The sequence below is a fragment of the Triturus cristatus genome, chromosome 3_2, assembly GCF_964204655.1.
Source record: "Triturus cristatus chromosome 3_2, aTriCri1.1, whole genome shotgun sequence".
Taxonomy (NCBI): Eukaryota; Metazoa; Chordata; class Amphibia; order Caudata; family Salamandridae; genus Triturus; species Triturus cristatus.
The window spans coordinates 83109169-83125384 of record NC_140584.1 but is presented as its reverse complement, the minus strand read 5'-3'; the positions used below and the strand labels follow the sequence as shown (position 1 = coordinate 83125384).

Sequence of the window (16216 nt, the reverse complement as noted above, 5' to 3'; positions counted from 1 at the left end):
GAAGGCACCGCAAAGGACACCACCGCACTTTGCACTGCAACCCTGGTCTCACCGTCGACGCCGCCACCGAGCCTCTACTTGCACTACGATCTGTGGGCACTGCACTCCGCACCGCCTCACTTCACGCCCCCGCCCTGGTACCCCTGATGCCGCCGCTCCACGCCGACATAGACTACGCTGCTTGCACTGTGGTTCGAGGGCACCACTCGTAAGTTACACAACGCACCGTCCTCATTCCGCACCGCAGCCTTGGCCTACCAACACCGGCTCCATCGGCTCCAGTTCGTTAGCCAACGACAGCGCTTCAGCAACGACGATGCCGCTACTTGCACAGTGACCTGCCAGCACCGCGACGAGCACATCACTTCGCACCACACCCCTGGGGTGTCAGACGCTGCTGGACTACTGTCACCGAGCCGCTGCCTGCACCGCGACCTGAGGGCACTGCACGCCGCACCACTGCACTTCACACCGCAGCCCCTACTTCAACCGCGAGTCGTTAGATCTGCATCGTGTTTACATTCAAGGGCCCGTTCGACTCCTGCACCGACCTCCAGAACAGATGCTTGCGGTTGCTGGCTCTTTAGGGCTCATCTAGAGGTCGCAGACGCCTTGCATTTCTAAAGGTACTGTTTTACAGGTCTTCCTGACACAGTAGCTGTCCCGCGACGTCGCGCTTAGCCAGAACTGTTTGGATTTGTTGTTCATGATGCCGTGATAGCCCCATACAGAGTGATCGACTTCAAGGAACTGTATTTCAAGTCTGTTTTGATGATTGAAGATTTCTAAGAACTGTATTCTGGATTTTTTATCATTTTTGGTCTTGTTAGAAGTATATAAAAATATTGGATATTTTTATAAACTGGTGTTTTGTCCTTTTGTAGTTTTTTCACTGTATTACTGTTGGTTATGTGAACATGCTTTACACACTGCCTCTGAGATAAGCCTGACTGCTCGTGCCAAGCTACCAAGTGGGTGAGCAGGGTTTATTTAGGAGTGTAACTCCCTTACCCTGACTAGGAAGAAGGGTCCCTACGTGGTCCAAGTTGCAAACCCCTGCCAGCTAGAGACCCCCATTTCCAACAGTGATTTCACCTACAGACAATGACCCAGACCTTTACCCTGCAAAGCCTTCCCCTCCAGACGACAATGTAATGTATTTAAAATTACTGGCTAGAGCTGCAGAATATCACACGGTACAACTACACAAATAATCCCTAGAAGATGATTTTTGTTTGAAACTTTGAGTAGTACACATAGATCCAGTCAGACTCTCCCTATGCTCGAAGGCATGATGAGAAATGCCGATGATATATTCAAAGACCCTGTTTTCTTATATTCTCAGAATAGACAAAAAAATAAGCCTGCTGATCCAGTCTTTTGCTAAGGGGCAATTACCACTAGACTCACTGGTTGTGTCTAATGACCACAAATGGGCCAATTCACAAACCTTCGGGGATCCCCCCTGACCCCCGCCCCACCCCACCCTCCTCCGGACAGGGAGTCAAAATTATTGAACGCTTCTGGTAAACAAGTTGCCGCCCAGGAAGCAAATCATTGGCGCATTGCGAACACCCAGGCCCTGTTAGCCAGGTATGATAGAGCTCACTAGAACGAAATGGAGCAATTGCGCCAAAATCTCCCAGATAAGCACAAAGCTACAGCTCAGGGTTTAGTACAAGAAGGAAATCTCATCTCCAATTCCTCAATTAGATGTGCTTTAAATGCTGTTGACACCGCAGCTCGAGAAATTAACACTAGTGTGTTACTCGGGAGGCACGCCTGTTAGAATTTCCGGTTTTATATCTGAAGTCCAACAATCCATCTTAAATACTCCATTTGATAAAAAGCATCTCTTTGGGCCCGAAGTAGATCAGGCATTGGAGAAAATGAAAAAAGACACGGAGGTAGCTAAATCAATGGAAGCCCTACAGTCTCCTTCAAATCGTGGCTCCTTTTGTCGCTTTTTCTACTGTGGGGGGTCCAAGACCACATCCTCAGACAATAATGCTGCCTCGTACAAGGGCAACAATCCACAAGAGGCTTCTTTAGAGGAGGATACAGAGGGAACAATGGCAAAGGTAGGGGCAAGGGTTCCACCCCATGAAATTCCCCTTCTCCTAACAATCAGTGACTTACCTATCCTTCTCCCCGATCATTTAACACCTGTCTGGGGACGTCTTCTACAATTCCTCCCCATTTGGCAATCCATAACTACAGAAAAATGGGTGTTAGGAATTATCGAACATGGTTATTGCCTGGAGCTTACCACCAATCCTCCAAACATTCCACCTTATTCTCACAAAATGTCACCAGAACATTTACACCTGCTAAAACAGGAAGCTCAGTCTCTCTTGCTAAAAGGAGCCATAGAGCCTGTACTGTTACAATATCAAGGTTCAGGCGTGTACTCGCTAGTATTTTCTAATTCCCATAAAGGACGGCTCCTTGAGACCTATTCTGGACCTCAGAGAACTAAACCACTACATACTGTCAGAACATTTCCACATGGTGACACTTCAACAAGTGATTCCACTAATACAGCAGGGCGACTTTGTCTACTCTAGACTTAAAGGACGCATATTTCCACATTCTAATTCACCCTGCTAATCACAAATATCTCAGATTTGTGATAGCGGGTCAACAGTACAAATTCAAAGTACTACTGTTTGGAGTCACCACTGCTCCCAGAGTATTTACCAAATGCCTGGCAGTAGTCGCAGCTCAACTGAGAAGACAGCACATCCATGTTTTCCCATACCTGGACAACTGCCTCATCAAAGCCAGCACTTACCAGAAGTGCCTCCAACACACTCAAGCGACAATCCACTTACTACACCAACTAGGGTTGACAGTGAATGTGTTGAAGTCCCATCTGCAGCCTTCCAACACACAGACTTATCTGTGAGCCACCATAGACACTCAAAGAGCTCTGGCCTCTCCCAATGCAGCCAGAATTTTCAGTATTCAGTCTCTTCTCACTCAGTTTCAACCCAACCAATCATTACCAGCAAGAGTCTTCATGCAACTGGTGGGATTGTCTTGCACGTGATCGTTCCCCATGCAAAACTTCACATGCACCCCTTCAAGAATGCTTAGCAAGCCAGTGGGACCAGTCGCAGGGTCAGTTGACCGATCTAGTGTTGGCAGATGGCTGCACCCATCGCTCTCTGGGCCAAGGGGCGGCCCTTCATCGACCCTGTTCCACAGACAGTGCTAACAGCAGACGCATCGCTCACTGGTTGGGGTGCTCACTTACACGATCACAGAATCCAAGGATTGTGGAGTATGAAGCACAAAAGTCTCCTTATAAATCACCTAGAACTACTAGCAGTGTTTCTAGTGCTCAGAGCCTTTCCCATTCACCTCATAGGCAAAGCTGTCCTAGTCCGCAAGGACATGACAGCTATGTGCTATATACAAAAACAGGGGACACACACTCTCCTAAACTGTCCCGCCTAGCACCAGCAATTTGGAAATGGGCTATACACCACCAGATTTATCTCCTGGCAAAGCATCTTCCAGGAGTAAACAATCAGATTGCAGACCTTCTCAGCAGACAGAAGCAGCAAATCTACGAGTGGGAACTTCATCCTCCGGTTCTTCTCCCCTACTTTCAGGAATGGGGATTTCCTCACATAGACCTGTTCGCCACAGCGTAAAACGCCCAGGTTTCGCCTCCAGGTTCCTACACCTGCCCTCCAAAGGCAATGCCCTATGGATGAACTGGTCAGGGATATTTGTTTACGCCTTTTTGCCTCTCCCACTCATTCTGTTGGTAGTTTGGAAGCTCAGGCAAACATCTCCACACTGATTCTCATAGCTCCCACATGTGCACGTCAACCTTGGTTCAACACCATGCTGGAGTTGTCAGTAGTTCCACACCAAAAGCTGCATCTCACCTCCAGTCTCCTCACTCAGAGCCATGGAGAAATAAGGCAGGCAAATCCCAAAGATTCTGGCTCCTAAAATCTTTGGGTTTGGTTATTTACAATTACCACTAGAATGTATGACTATCCTAAAAGAGGCTAGAAAGCCTACTACTAGAGCATGTTATGCAGCAAAATGGAAACAGTTTATCTATTGTAACAGTAACAATATCTATCCTCTTGATGCTTCTGTGCAGAACATCATCTGTTGTCTGTTACATTTACAGCAATCTAGATTACCCTACACATCCATTCGCTTACATCTAGCAGCAATAGCTCCATACTTACAAAACAGACAACACTTATCTCTATTCAGAGTACCAGTGATTAAAGCCTTTATGGAATGATTAAAAAGAGTGATACCGCCGAGAGTCCCTCCTGCTCCAGTATGGAACTTAAACATAGTCCTTACTAGGCTAATGGGTCCACCATTTGAACCAATGCACAGCTGCCCATTACAATTCCCCTCAGGGAAGGTTGCTTTTCTCATCGCAATAACTTACTAAGGAGAACTGGTGAACTCCAGGCATTAATTATACAAAGCTTCACAGAGACAGAGTGGTTCTTCGAACCAATCCTAAATTTCTTCAGTCAATAAATTAGGGGTTTGTAAAGAGCTAGCTGCTCACCTGGAGCGGGTCTCAAGGCGCTGATGGAAGGAGGGGCAGAAGGGGGAGTCTGCAGATCCGGGAGATTCAGTGAGTTCCATCGAAGAGCCAGGTCTTGAGATCCTTTAGGAACTTGGGAAGCGATGCCGTCTGTCTGGGGTGTTGGAGCTGATGCGGGCGTCTGCGGGGGATGTTGGATTTAAAGGTGAAGTGGACGCAGCGGTAGTCCGTCCATGGGAGTTCGGAGGTGTGACTCAATGTGATTGAGTTCCCTGCTGTGAAGACGGGATTGAGGGTGTGCCCCCCTGAGTGCTTTGGTTCAGGTACGATCTGCTTGAGCCTGATGGTGTGGAGGTTGTCCAGGAGGGAGGTGGAGTTTGGGCCCCTGCGGTTGGCGTGATGATGTCGGTGATGGAACCGGGAAGGGAGCACGGGGTCCTGGGGGGTCTGTAGATGAGGGTGCCTCAGAGGGTGGAGGATGAGTTTGTTTGGATCTTGAAATGGAGGTGTTCCATCAGGTCTGTAGGCCTGTCGGAGTAGGTGCTCAGTCAGAGATTGGATTTGTGGGTGATGGCGATGCCTCCTCCGGGCGTTTGGGGGGATCTTTCTCGGTGAACTTGTATCCTTCAGGGATGGCGATCGTGATGTCTGAGCCGGAGGTGACGCTCGTCCAAGTTTCGGTGAGGAAGGCGATGTCTGAGGCGGTGCTGTCGAGGAGGTCCCAGATTTCCGTGGCATGTCTGTGGTGGGACCGGATGTTGAGGAGGATGCATCTTAGGGTTTGGGGTGCGATGGAGTTGTTACTGGAGGGCGGTGGAGGGTCCTGGGTCTCTGCGAAGGTGGAGTGGTGGCAGTGACGGCAAGTGAAGGGTCCGTGGGTGTCGAGAGGTGCGGAGAGCTTGCAGTTGAAGTTCTCACCGGTGTTGATGAGTTCGTGGAGGGCCGAGGAGCTGTAGCGCTGTCGGACCAGGGGTCCTAGCGCTGGTCGCGGACGGCGCAGTTGGGCTTGCCTTAGGTGCGCCAGCAGTGCGCACCCTGCGTGGCTGTGCAGCGTCTGCCATTAAATAGGGGAGAAGTGAGGGAGATGCAGTTGGGAGGTGGGAGTGTTAACCGGAGGGAATGAGGGGCGTGGGGACACTAGCGGCAGGGAAAGGCAGGAAAACAGGACTGCAAGAACGGGCAAGGGCAATGGGAAACCCTAACAAACATTAAAAATAAAGCAAAAAACTGCCAAATAAGGCAAAAAGGAAAGCCGAGCGGAGGAATGCAGGAATTACCCCAAAAAAGCGAGCAGGAGCGGCAGGGATGAAATGCAGGGCAGGGGCCGGCCTCGAACCGAGGTTGGCTCAGACTGGGAGGCAGAGGCACTCAGGGGAAGCTACGCTCCTGGGAAAGCAGTATCCTGGCCAAGGTCAGGGGACTTGTTTCTGCCTTTCATATCCATCAGTCAGTTGAGTTACCTGTGTTCTTTCCTCAACCTGATTCTGTAGCAGAACGAGCTCTACACACACACACTTGACATTAGAAGAGCTCTACTATATTATGTGAAAAGAAGAAAATAATTTTGCAAAACAAAGCAGCTTTTTTGTTGCTTTTTCACCACCACACAAAGGCAATCCCATATCTAAATCAGGCATTGCAAGATGTATTGTGAAATGTATCCAGACATGTTATGTCAAAGCAAAAAGAACTTTGCTAATACCCCCTATCTGACTTCTGTAAGGCAGCAACATGGTCTACATCGCACACATTCACCAAGCACTATTGTGTAGATGTGTTACAAAGGCAATGAGCTAATGTAAGCCAGGCAGTACTTAAAACACCTTTTCAAACGACTACAGGTTAGCCACCACTTTGGGAGTATACTGCTGTATAGTCGGTGCAAAGCATGTAATCTACAGCTCACAGTCCTCGAACGGATAATATTACTTACCCAGTAAGCATCTGTTCTTGCCATGTAGAGCTGTAGATTTACATGCACCTACCCAGGTACCTGTAGTTGTTGCAGTTCTCACTCTACACACATACGCATCGACATCTCTATTCTATACTTACTAACGCCATTCTCACCCTCTGTGGAAAAACGATCTAACAGTGGAGTTGATGCCCACACGCACTATCACTGAAAGGAGGAGTCACCTTACCTCGTGACTGGAAAGACTTCTTCAAAGAAAAACAACTTGCAAACATCCTGACCCAACACTAAATGGCAGGAGTATGCAAAGCATGTGAATCTACAGCTCTACACGCCAAGAACAGATGCTTACTGGGTAAGTAACATTATCCCCCTTTAACGAAGGCACATTTAGTCTCGAATTTGAGGCATACACTGACTGGTGCATATTGTCCCTTTCCTCTAGAGTGACAAGATGTCTAGGCAGAAAAAAATGGATGAAATTTTGAAGTCCTGGTGCATGTGTAGCCTAACTGTGCTAATGCGATGCGTCTCACCATGACTGATGATTATAGATTCCCACCCTGCCCGCTGAAGCAGTCACAACCATAGAACATTCTTGTGAGCTCTTGCACGCTCTGGTTCCTTTGTACTCCTTCTGCAATGTTTCCTATTACTTGCACTCCTCAATTTTAGTGAGGTCTTTCTGGGTTTTCTCCTCTGCTAATAGGGGGGTTTTTGGTAACCCATAACCTTTCCTCCCTGGGAATTGTTTGACGATCCTCCTGGTCTAACATTCCGGTTTTGAGGAGGGCAAGTGAGGCTTTCCAGCTATATGGTTTGATGTAAGGTTTTGGTTCTTACGCTGTGTTTTGCCCAAGCTGCCTTTGGGAACTTCAAGTAAGCTTCAATTAGAGAATTCCCTGGTGGGTTTCAGCTGGTCTCAGCTCAAGTTACTGTATTGGCTTAACACCACAGATCGTCCAGGACTTTAGAAAGAACTAATATAACGCATGGCTATGCCAGATGTTTCTTAACCTTTCGAAACAGCTTGCTGAAACACACACAGGACTGAGTTAAAGATTGTAGGTTGAAACTCCAAGCAGATATAGTGATAGTATTTTATAAAGTTTCTGTCAAATATTTGCGATTTGTCCAACATCTGTGACTGAGGTACAGAATGTTTGGATCCTGTTCCATGACGGTAGTTGTGGCGAGTGTTTTGTTTTCTCTTAATGTTTACTTCTTTCTGCTCCAAACCTGAAATTTGTGCATGTATCTATCTATGTTTTACATGACAAGAACCCCGTTTATGCATAGATTTCATCAGGTTAAGCAAATCATCTTCAACATGTGTGGAATGTGTCATCTTGAATGAAGCAATGTATTTACTACTTCAGTTTCAATAAACAAGACCTCTTCTAGATTCCCATGCGGTTGTAGATACAGCATCTTTATAGCATGGGAAGTTCAGCTCAATCTTGAATTGCCTAATTGCTAGACTGTCAAATATCCAACAGTAAAATAAATAGTCCCTACAGATCTTGAGAATGATTTTACTTTTTAGGGAGCTTTGCTATTCTGATGGTTCCTCCAATGATTTATTTTCCCCTTTATCGTATTTTCATCTTTGTTTAATTAAAAAACTGCACATAGTCTGGTGCAATAGGTATTGTGCAAACTATACCACATCCTACAATCAAGAGGCTTCTTGTTCCAGGTAATGGTGCAGATGCCATGTTGTCCCTAAAGTTGCAATCTTTGGTGCACTAGAGTAAGAATACATTTATTTGAATGTTTCAGGTTCTTTCGCTATCTCATGAAAGTCAAAAGCTGTTGAGAGACAACTGGGTTGAAGTGTCTCAAGAGGACAATAGGATGAATGAAGGTTTTTTATTCATGGAGTTCATAGCACTTATGGGACCCTCCGGTTTCAGAGGTCTGCTTCGACTCCGATATCTGAAGTGCTCATCCTTTAAAAACCTGGACTCAAAGAGAGATCTGAAGCCCAGGGTTTTTCTTCTAATATGGGCTTACACATTGTGAGTTTAAAACTCACTCGAAAACGCAACCACTAGTCCCACAGCAGTGCAGACTATGTACTACGACCATGGAAGTCAGTGATCCATCTACTGTGTTGTTACCTCGAATTGTTGCCACAGAGGCTCCTCCTATTAAGTGCAACATTTTTACGGCAAGGAATTCACTTATGTAAGGCGGCCGTCTACTATGTCTACACACACACGATTCCTATGGACTTTGCAAGATTCTCTAAGTTCTACACAATAATTTAAGTCAAATTGAGGACTCCCTGTTTAGAATATCTAATAAGTTCACCTGAGAGGCCAGGCAAAAGAGGACACAGTTAAAAACGCCTGTAGTATGATGTTGGACAATAAGGTGACGTACTATAAGCTCTCATTAACATGATCGGTCACATAGTTTGTATTCCTCCTGACGTATTTTAGACTGCATGGTCTCCATGAGTTAAATTAAGTCAGCTTGCTACTGTGATGTCAGGTCTAAGATGATGCTATTAAAAATGTCATTATTATGATTGTACATACAGCCTGTATCTCTTTGAATGCACTTTGCTCTCTATGGCTCTAATTAGTCAAATAAAGTTAAAATGTCATCTGTGACACTAGATTTAAAAACAATGCTCCTGAAAACCGTTGCTACTACGATTGCACATACTACCTATATTTTAAATGCACTTTAGTTTGTATGGTTTTAATGAGATGTAATTATGTCAAATTGCACTTGCAAAGTTTGCTCGAGGCAGTATTGCAAACAGCTCAAAATCCCCCTGAAGAGTAGAAACACTGTTATTTCAGCAAAGATGGACTTGCCCCACCTGCTAATCAATTGATAACAGTGGCCACGCTTGACTTGTATTCATAGTCTCAGTTGAATGGTAAATCTTTTTGTACCTCTCTGTTCTTGTATCTTTGCCTAAAGGTAGAGGCTTGGTTAGAAATTCATTTTAATTTGTTGTGTCGTTAGAAAGTTCTCCTTTGCCAACTAAACTCATTCCATATGAATATTTGTCTTTGCTTACAATACCTCTTTGAATAAAATTACCATTTTGAGTTGAATTATGTTCCTTTTGTAACTCTCCTTTGTATAACCTCAGCCACATGTCAGCAAACTATCAATCAAAAAATTGGGATTATCTCATATAACTGATAAACTTTAAAAAGCAGTTATGACTATAGGAATGGATAGTCAATGTGTCATATCTGTTTAAAGAACTAAAATTTCATTAAACAACAATAGTACTTGGATAGTTCTGCTTCTGAAGTAAGGGTTATGAGTTGAGTTATGTCTGGCTTCTTAAAAGAGTAACTGGGAGTACAGAAGAAAGTTAACTGCTTGTCCAGAGTACCAACTCTGACACTTTTTCTTAGTTATTACATCCTATTGTCCAAACGTGATTGAGGATTTGAAAATCTGCAAACAACTGAGCTCTGGAAGACAGAGATTTAATGTATCAATGCCTTTTATGTTTTATCCCTTATCCACTGAAGTTAGTCTTGTCACTGCTTACATAGCTCTGACTAAGCTAAACGAAACATGTGAAATGCGATACCGCTTCTTCAGTATCCAAACAGAAAAGCAACACAGAACGGAGGGAAGGTAAATTTACCCCAGTTGTTCGTCATAGATGCATATGGTAAGACACCAGAGCAAACTACACAGCAGTGTTCTTAATTTGCATGTACTGAAAGGACATAGAAAAAAGGTAATACGGATAGTTCCTTGGTATGCTTATTCTCCCTAAATTTACTTGACATCATAAAACTAACAAGGGTTTACTGGACTAAGGGTAGCTACACAAGTCTTAAAATGAGCAAGAGATCCTAGTGACAGTCTCAAGGGATCATTAGGTTCTTGTGCTTCTGTGTCGGTAATTAGCAAGTAAAACATCAACATGGCTCATACATCCATGTGCGTGGTAAATAGGTAAGGATGTGTCCATAGATGTTCTTAGTTTACTGACTCTTAAACACCATTTTAACATTTGTAAGTTTAGCGGGCACGGAACTGCTGATCTTTTAATTTGTGTTGTGTAATCCAACAACAGGAGGTTACCTGTAGACCCAGTTGAGACCTGGGTAAGTAATATATGTAACATTCAACAATGTCTCTATAGGTATTATTACAAGAGCAGTTATTAATGGCATGCACTAACGTGGCATAAGAAAGGGGATAGGGAGACATTAATGGTTTTTGGCCAATACATGCAATGAGCTGTCTGTATTTTAGCAAAAACAGCGATATAAGAGGAAAGGAGAGAACGCACTCTTTTACATTGAATGTACATGTAACCTGTACATACTTATGCACATTGGTGCTCGTGAAAAACAAGGTGAACAGCGCAAGTGACGAGTGAAAAAACAGCGGAAAAACGGCGCTGGAGAGAACAATGTTTGACAATGTATACAGTGGACTCAGTGGTGGTTCTGACGTATTTTACTCAGAGTTTGAAGTAGAGAATTATTTTCAAAGAACCACCAAAGTTGCGCCAACAGTTGCGCTGGGGGGTTGATGGTGTTTAGACCTGTGAAGTAATTCAGGTCATCTTTAGGACCAGGTTGCGTATTTATTATGAGTGCTGCATAGAAGTCCAAGTGGTCAGGGTTGCTCACAATGATTGAGATCCAAGCGATTAAAGTGCGAGTGCCAATTAACAATTGTATAGACTAAAGCGATAAGTTAATTGAAGGAGTGGGCTCGATTGGATTCAGATGAGTCCCACAAAAATATAAGAAAGCAATTTCCATCCTGGTCGATTCCAGGGTGGGGTTGCAGCGTGCGTGGTTACATTTATGGAAACAGGCTAGCTTTTAAATCTGAATCTGCGGTCTTTAAGACTACTTAACTCATCCGTTGCATAATCTTTTGATAGGGAATGCGTTTGAGAATGGTGCAGCTTTCATCTGGCTGTGACAGATCAGTTGCTTAGGACATTCTATGCATATCAGAAGTAACCAGAAGAACATAAACTAAAACATGCATTAATCAAAGTGTAGTGTATGTTTGACAGAATCAGAAAGCTCACTGACTCGCAATCCTCATGTGTTGATGCTTTGTCATGTACTCTCATGTACCTTTAATTAGTACATATCTGATAAGTTAAACCATTGAACATTTGGTTCTAGTATCCTACAAATGAAAACAAAAACATACTTGCAAACTAGAGAGCTGATTAATTTTTTCACCATACTTGGACATGGAGGAGATTTTCATGCCCCCTAAATCAACTGTTTTATTATTGGTTGCAGGAAATCTAGCTGTCTCACTAGAAATACATTTAATCAAAGTGATGTAATAAATGTTGTTAACGTATTAAGTTTTTATTTTTTCATTAGTTAAATAGCATAACGCTTTGGGTATAAATTGGGTTGATCTTAATTAATAAAGCAGGTTCTACATGACCCTTAAATAAGAGGTTACACACATTATGACCACCCCTTGCTATGGAAAACACTTTGGATAATCATTAACCATGTAGATCATAAAAGAAGTGGCATTTTGAACTTCTTGTGAACTTGTACTTAAGATGCGGTAGTGGATATCTTCTCTCTGCATCAGTGTGAAGAGACAATAATGATTATATTTACGTTGAAGGCATTAAGGGGCATACAAACTAATGGATTTGAACGGTGTGTCTCCTCAGAACCTTATAGTTCAAGCTATATTTTTGGTGGAAGTCGATTTAACGGGCCACGTTTAAATGCATGTTTCTAGCCCAAAATAATTTTGTATTTGTACAACAATACATAACAATGTATTTCTGAAAAAAATACTCTTGTACCTCCACTGTGCAGTTCACAAGCTGTTAACCATTAGACAACTAATGGAAGCAATGAATGTCTTAAAGCAGCTGCAAATAAATAGATCAACCAAAGGGAAAAGCTGCTGAAAACAATGGTTGGAATTTGTGCAGAGTAGGTTTTTTACTTCTTTTTACGGATGCCAACATCAAATGTTACTTAATCTAAAAGGGAGCACCTCAGTTATATATTAATGTTTACAATTTAGCTGTATTGGTACCATCCATCCTCCAAGACACATTTGTTGGCGTTTTTGAAAATAGTGTAAGTTGTTAGTCAAAATAAGTCCCCTATGTACTTCAAAATCTATAGTGCCAAAATTCGGTAAGCTGCGCAGCTTCATATTTACAATAAACAGGAAGTGATGGAAGCAGAAAACTGGGAGAACACCACAATCTCACCATCTTAGTGACACAGGAGCGAGAGTCGATGAAATATCACAGAAAGAACTAGATCAGTTCTCTAGAATCCATCGCAATCAAGAAGAAATAGGAATAAGATTCCCTGCTCCAGAATGTCAAACTATGTTGAAATAACCACTAGAAGCATGGCGAGTTCAGCTACTTTGACTATCAAGTTGCTTTCATTCCAAATGTATTACAGATTCTTGCTATATCCAAGTCTTATAGTAGAATCCTGAATAAGAAGAGCAGTTCTTATTCATTAGATGTTGGAATTACAACGTTGCAAGAGATTGTTTTATAGTGTGACTTGAAACTATTGAAATGGCTGTCAGTTATCCACAACTAGTGAGAAGAAAACTGAATGTATGTTTCATCTAGTGGAAACTTGCTCTCCCAGACATTGCTATAACGTTTTTGTGTCTCTTATATTAAGTTGAATGAGCAAAGAAAGAACTTCATCTAGGTTTTGTAGGCACGTGTTGCCAATCTGGGCTGTTAAATGATTTTGATTACAGTCTTGCAGGCAAGTTGAGTAAATATGTGTGCTCTAATCAAGGTAGCCCCTTTCTTAACATAGAAAGAGAGCTGTGATCACAAGGCACAAGTCCACCTTTTCGGTGCAGATATCATTCAGGAATGTAGTTCTCAATGAGTTTAATGGTGAAAGTGAGTGGACATAAATTGTCAAAAAGTTAAATTTGTTGTAACCTCCCTCGCTTTACCTTTGGCTCTATATATTTCATTGTATGTGAATACTTTTTCGGATGAGTATTCGAGATGTTTGAGCCATTTAAGTTTTGGAAGTCTTTAGCCATTGTAGCAAACTGCTACCTAAATACTTGGATTTTTATGTTGGATGGCTTTTGGACCATTTCTTTTTGTTTAGTAGACTCTACCTAACAGGTCTAGGCTAATAATTAAAGAGAATACCTAAGAATGCTATTGTGTTCAAATCTGATTCTGAACGTGGTATTAAGAATACATTTATACATCTCTTGCATAATCTTTCTTTTGTGTTGTTATTGATGAGGGAAGTCAAGTGTTTAATCCATTGCTAAAGATCTCTATTTTAAAATATGAGGATAGCGGTAGGACTTGAATTTTTTCAAAGGGATTACTTTACATCTTAAGAAAAATGAGCAGTCTACAATCCTCTTCCTATTCTAACAAAGGCTGTTTTAGAAGGATTAGATTGTCTGCCGCTTTGGACCATGGACTAGCCATTGTTACTAGTTAAAGCTGCTGCACTCATTGTCCGGGAACAGGTCAGAAGTGGTCTTTTACTGAATGAGACACTGATTATTTAAGAACTATTTTGTCTTCTTCCTCCTCCAATTTCAGCCTCTACTGTTAGTACAAAATCTGTGTCAAACCCTGGATCTCTGCAGCGATCTCGCAGCGACATTGATGTCAATGCAGCAGCCACTGCCAAGTCTAAAGTGACTGCTCCTGGAGCATCCGCTCCCTTCGGTTCTGCTGCAGCACTACCTCCGGGATCCTACGCATCTCTAGGTAAATGCATGCCTAATATATGTGTTTCCCTGCTCCATCATCTGCCTTATGAGGTTGCTGACTGTCCTTTTACCTTGCTCATTTGACGTGCTAACGAAAACAAAATGGAGATCTAACTTTATTTCTTTCCTGTTGGTTACGGATACGTTAATTGAAAGGAGTGCATTTGAATTGTATACCGTTTTAGATACTTCAATTTGTTTTGATGTTCAGTAACTATGGTAACCAAGCTGAAAGAGTTTTAATCATGAAAGATTAGAAATAGGCAAAGAAAGAATGATGTTGATGATTTGTATTCGATTTGTGGCATTGAACAGATCTAGGCTTTAACAGAAAACTGCAGCATTGTTTTCCAGTCTGAGAAGCATTAAATAGTTTTTACAAAGGGTGCCATCAGTAATGTCCCTGTGGAAGATGAGAGCCTTGACTTGACAAAAGAAATCACCTATAATGATGATAGCTGGTCGAAACATAATGCACAATGTAACATTTTTAGCCTTTTTGAAGTTCACCTAGCTAAGAGCCATAGGTTTTACCTGCAGGTCCCAACAGATGTCAGGGGAAAACTTTTGAGTCCCTGATCCATTTTGCCATGTGTTTGCGGTTCCTACCGGTCATCTCTCTTTGCTTTTTGTTCTGAATTCATTGACCACTTTATTCTAAACTACCATATGATAGTTGAGTTTTAAGTGTATGGAAATACAGTTATTTAAGGAACAGGCTCTATGTATCAAGTAGTGAGTACTGTGGCCGTTCTCCGGCCCATTGGTTACCTTTCTGAATCTTCCATTCCTTCTGTCTGCTTCTTTGCCTTTTTGAGGAAGAATCTCCGGTATCAGTTCATGCCCAGCTTCTTATTCCTGCACGTTCTATTTATTTACATTAACTCTATCTCTTTGATACTTTACTTAAGCAGTTTTAAACATTGCTAATGCAGTGCTAGAAACGAAATGTCAGCACCCAAGAATTGGTGTAATGTGATAAGAAACGAGTGAAGAATATAATGTCTGCCTTAGTCACAGGAGGGAGATTTAATTGCTTGTAAAGATCACCTAGAGCCTGCTGGTTGTACTCAGGTGCTTTAGATTTTTATTTGCTATGTTCCTGAAGTTTCTTTTATCACTTTCCATTGTGTGAAGATCTTTTATTTTTCTTGCAAATGTATCTACTGCTCACCTTTCGATTCTACTAACTTTTCGCTATCCGCCCTCTCCTTGCTTTTTATTTTTTTTTACACTTTGCTATTAGATGGTACTACTTCTAAACCTGATGGTAAGCCGTTTATATCTGTACTCGGGGTGTATGTCTTCTGCCCTGTACTCGTACCTGGTCTAGTACTTGTCCCACAGAGTGTATCTCAGTATCTGGTTTTCATGCGTACTCACCGGTTACCTGCATGAAGTGTTGCATGGTTGTCTGTCCTGTCAGTCATTACACCATTGTTGAGTCTTCATTTTGTCCCCTTCCACTATACATTCAGGTTGGATATGTTTTTTTTACCAATTCATCCTTTGTTGTCCTGCATTTGGGCAATGGTGTCAATGCCTGCAGTTGGCAATGATGCAGCACGTAGCACTGCCTTGTTATGCAACTCTTCAACCTTACCAGCAACTGAAAGACGTCGATGTTTGGAATAAAGCTGAAGAGTGATAGTGTAACATGGTTGAAATAGCAATTAGAAAAGTTCTCAACCTGAATAAATTAGGGCACACACTAAAAATGCTGCTTCATCTTAAAGAAATATTGTTTTAGTAGCAAGAAGGCATTCATGTAAAAAAATGCAGGAGTTTGGAAATGGATTTGAAAGAATGTTTAAAATATTTTTTGTCCATATTTTTTCAGTATCTGGCTCTGAACTATTGCCATATGGTTTAATACAAAGAATGTTCATCAAACCTAGCAGCATCCTCTAAATTGTGTTACTTTTAGTGCAGATGCAACCAATAATTATTCATGATTCTCTACTTGTGCTAGAGAACTAGATTTGTTTATTTTGCTTTTGAACACATGCCATAGTACACACATTTAT

At 42.4% G+C, this 16216-nt stretch overlaps 1 protein-coding gene across 2 annotated transcripts in view; it reads left to right on the top strand.

Moving 5' to 3' along the window:
• The window catches only part of CLASP1 (cytoplasmic linker associated protein 1), a 1312099-nt gene that overhangs the window by 634229 nt on the left and 661654 nt on the right, over positions 1–16216 (top strand). For both annotated transcript variants that reach the window (XM_085647275.1, XM_085647274.1), the window contains exon 19: positions 14017–14187. In XM_085647275.1, the coding sequence (XP_085503401.1) occupies positions 14017–14187 (171 nt within the window). The remainder of the gene's footprint in view (positions 1–14016; positions 14188–16216) is intronic.